The sequence below is a fragment of the Rhodamnia argentea genome, chromosome 8 (genome assembly GCF_020921035.1).
Source record: "Rhodamnia argentea isolate NSW1041297 chromosome 8, ASM2092103v1, whole genome shotgun sequence".
In the NCBI taxonomy this organism is placed as follows: Eukaryota; Viridiplantae; Streptophyta; class Magnoliopsida; order Myrtales; family Myrtaceae; genus Rhodamnia; species Rhodamnia argentea.
In genome coordinates this window covers 19,299,015-19,303,119 of record NC_063157.1, presented here as the reverse complement: position 1 = coordinate 19,303,119, position 4,105 = coordinate 19,299,015, and the positions used below count along the sequence as shown (strand labels likewise).

The following is a 4,105-nucleotide window of genomic DNA, read 5'->3' as shown; positions in this document are numbered from 1 at the left end:
CAGCACCGTTTTATAGTCACCATCGCTTTCAAAGTGTGGCGCTTTGGGCAAATGCCTTTCATTGGCAGCACCATTTTTCTCCCTAATAGGCATTTTTTTCTCTCTCATTTGTTTTAGCTAACCAATTGAGGGTTTTTCCTTATTCAAACATGGTAGAGAACCCATCTTGACATTTGCTAAATTGATCTAGGAATGTTTCCCATTTCGGTGAGGAACTAATTTCTTCCTACGCCCCCATTGGCATCCTAGAAGCAAGTCGAGAGCGGGACATTGTCCGAGCCATTTCTTTTTGTTTTTGTTTTGGCTTCGGTGATTTACTCTTTGCACTCGTAGGACCGAGTAGACCCCAAGTTTCTTTCCATTCACACACCTTTTGGAGGGATTCCTGCTCTAATACCATTTATCAAGGGCCCAAAGATTCCTTGGCCGTGGAACAGCCCGTGGACCGCCTAGCAAATCATTCAAACCAAGCTAGCCCTTCTTTTTTTTTTTTTATAGTTGTTCATGTAACACTTAGGCGAATGTCTTTCTCGTATTGAGTCAAACCATACCTAGCTTAGCTCAAGCATCCTTTGTATCGAGCAATAGCGGACTACTTTAGGTACTACAATTGGTTTACGCTTGGTATGGTCTCATCGGGAGAGTGGTATCAACTCCCGATCGGTTTGTACACGAGAGGCCAACTCCGCCTTCAGAGCTCTTAAGAGATGTATTCTATCTAATCCTAGAACTCCTAGCACAAACCGTTCTGACACTACTCCCATAGACCCGGTTGACTCTTACCCTCTACATCGCTCATTCATTATGTTTGACACCAACGAGCATCACTTCAAGGTTTACAAGTGCGGGAGAGCCCGATGACACCGATCGTTTGATCCCTCACATTGTTCGAGGGACACAAAACTCCCGGTCCGTGTCATTCTCCCCCACCGATTTCCATAATGCCCTTGTTGCGGGTTCTGTCACTTCCTGTCGCCTTTTCCTACCATCAACTCTAATGGAGGCGCGCGCTCACCCAACAGAATTATTTTTCCTCAACATTAGCAGCTTCTTTTGTTTTGATGACCGTTCAGGTTTTCCTTGGTGATCTATTGTCATTTCCCTCGAATGCCACTTCCGGTTGATTTTGTAATTTTTTTGAAAGATGCTCTAGGCTTTGTAGTAACCTTTTATCTAATATGCATGCCTTGCCATTAACCTTTTCTACGCCGAGTAAGCTTATTCTAAATGTACAAATTCCAAGCCACCCACCAATTTGCATATTAAACTTGAAGAACGGATTCTAAACGACTCACAGTAAATATTAAAAAGCTTAGTCGAGCGAAAACCGTTCAATTCTTTTTTTCGGGGGAAAGGGGAAAAAGAAAAGCAAATTAAACTCGAAGATTTTATTATTATTTTTTACTTTGTACAAAATCCAATAAATATATATATACAGGTATATAGGAATAAGTATGCTTTATGTTTTTAGATTAAAAAAAAGTAGGCTTTATGTTTACAGGAGATTTCTTCTTCTTCTTCTTCATGACGTGCGAATTCTATTCTTCTTTGACAAGATGCGTCTTTACAGGAAAAAGAACACAAAATGCTTTTTCTATTGCATTTCTAGGAACCTTGCATCTGCCAATGGTGGAGTTGGTTTTTCTAGGCATTGTTTGTTTAGGGGAAATCATGTTAAATTCGATAGCTTAAGCAAGGTAAGTTTTGAGATAATCTTTTGGATTTTGCTAGGCCGGTCCTCGTCTCTCTTACCATGACCTAAGTATGGATATCTGTTTTCTAATCTTATTTGTAGCCGGCAGGCTTCAAGTTAGATTAAATTTACTCAGTGCTTCTTATTAGTTTCCACCTCTTCCTCTTCCTCTTCCTCTTCCTCTTCCTCTTGTATTAATGAATGAAAGCATGAGAAGGTGACGAACATACCTCACCTAGATTAGTACCTATCTCGATAAGTGGTATGAAACCAAGTAAGAAACGGCTTCAATCACGGACAAGAGCATAGCGCCCTACGACCTGATTTAGTTCACAGCATGCTCCTCCAAATCTCATCTGCTTCAAAAATGGTTGTTCCTACAAACGCGTTGTGCTTCCCTTTCTTAGGAGCATGATAGAGGGAAAGTTATCTCTCATATTCCCTAGATACTAACCTCAGGAGACTGTTCATTCTGCGCTTCTTGGTCTTCCGCTCCCTCATTATATATTGAATCCCCTCCTTTAGTGAAGCCTTTCTTCCCTCTCTGTAGTTCCACAACTCCAGAATGGTGTACCTGCCGCTCGGATTATACTCATTCATCTCCAGCAAGGCCGTTGCGACAACTTTGTAAACTTCATCCCCCATTTCATCCCTCAGGCCCTTCAATTTTTCATCTTCATCATCTATTACTTCCTGAAACAGAAACTCAGTCTCGATAAAGAATATTCAGTTTCTCTCTCGAAAAAAAAAAAAAAAAAAAGCAGAAAGGAAACAATAACCTAATTAAAAAGATGAAAATTAAGTGTGAGAATGGAACCATTCTATAAAATTCAAATGAAACGCTTCGTGCTGCAAATCCAGGGGTGTAGGGACTTAAAGGCTTAAGTGGGGAGCTAACACATGAGGATTCACGGGCGTGCTGGTCTATTTCTGCATGTTGACATGGCAATTCTATTACCATATACTCATGACTACATTTAGATGACAGAGAGAAGGTATTATACCTAAATACACTGAATGCAATGTCACCGTGAAAGTTACTACATAGAAGAAATTCATAAACCACAATTAGAAATTCCGGCCCTTCTAATTATTATCAGGAGAGAAGATCGAATACCTAGTAGTAGATACAAGGAACCCACAGGTACAATCATAATGTGCTCAGTTAAGCTGAAACAGCGGCTAGTACCATGAACCCATAGTCATGAATTTTAAATTACGAATTTTCAAGATTAAAGCTCTTTAATATGACGTGGGGGGAGATCTAACAAATAGTAAGTGCCATAACAAGTATAACAGCCATACCTCATGCTCCCTTGAGCCTGGATAATCTTGAAAGGACGCCATGAGGGGTTGTTCAAACGCGTCTGCTATAAGGAACATAACATGGAAGCTCTTTCTTCAGCCAAATTATCGTTCTTTAGTTTCAACACTTTTAGGAATGGCTTGGCATCAAGCTCGCCCATCTTCTTGAAAAGGATATGACCACTGGATATTTTGCTAATTGCCTACATTATGAGTTGTGACAATTCATGAACCAAAAGTTTCTGAAACTTGAAATGAAGGAAGGAAAGAAGGTACGGAGTTACATAGATCAACTCTTTCCGAGCTTCTAGTAGTTCATCCTTGCTCTGGCTCTCCATGTTGATGAGCAAGAAATTCAGCTCTTCTGTATGCTGGAGCATTTCTTCCTTTTCTTTCAAATCCCCGAGAGCACCCCCCCTTGCACTTCAGAAGTTCAGCCTCATCATGCTTCATGACATCGATTCTCCCCCTCAGCTGTTCGATCTCCAGTTTCAGTGCTCGACTCTCATCGACCCGACCTTCCAGATGGATGTTAGAGAAAAAGTCTTCATGTTTATTATCCAATTCCAGGTCCTTGTGAGATTCATCTCCTTGTTTGTCCATTTCAGACCAAATCTTTTCTGTAGTCAAGACACAGATTCAGTTGTCAGAAGCATACAGGTAATTGCCAATCAAAATTTTTGAGAGCACAATTGATAGAGTGCACTGTGGTTTACAGGGATCGTGCGCCATTGTGTGTGATTTCACCACAGGAAAATTCAGTTTGCAAATGCTATTGATGAGATAAGTACATCCTAATTAATGCAAGACAAATGAGTGACGAGTTTGCTGGATTCATTCTCCAACCATGGCTCAGAAAGGAAGGAGTAGGAATTTAACATGACTGGAACTAAGATAGGTCAACCAAGACTTCGATAAAAAGCCTCTAAAGATCAAGCTTCTATATCTACCTAGATAAAATGTTTATTTTTTTTTTTTTTTTTTTTTTTTATTTTAATTTTATATTTTTTATTATAATTTTTTTTTTTTTATTTTTTTTTTTTTTTTTTTTTTTTTTTTTTTTTTTTTTTTTTTTTTTTTTTTTTTTTTTTTTTTTTTTTTTTTTTT

At 39.1% G+C, this 4,105-nt stretch overlaps 1 protein-coding gene across 1 annotated transcript; it reads right to left on the bottom strand.

The window, feature by feature from the left end:
- Positions 1-2,119: 2,119 nt before the first annotated feature.
- Positions 2,120-3,604, bottom strand: LOC115727069. Its single transcript, XM_048284322.1, has 3 exons — positions 3,324-3,604; positions 2,999-3,092; positions 2,120-2,386 (listed from the first exon to the last, which is right to left on the bottom strand). Exons 1-3 carry the CDS (start codon positions 3,599-3,601, stop codon positions 2,120-2,122), a joined length of 639 nt encoding a protein of 212 aa, XP_048140279.1. The 5' UTR covers positions 3,602-3,604.
- Between the last annotated feature and the right edge of the window lie 501 nt (positions 3,605-4,105).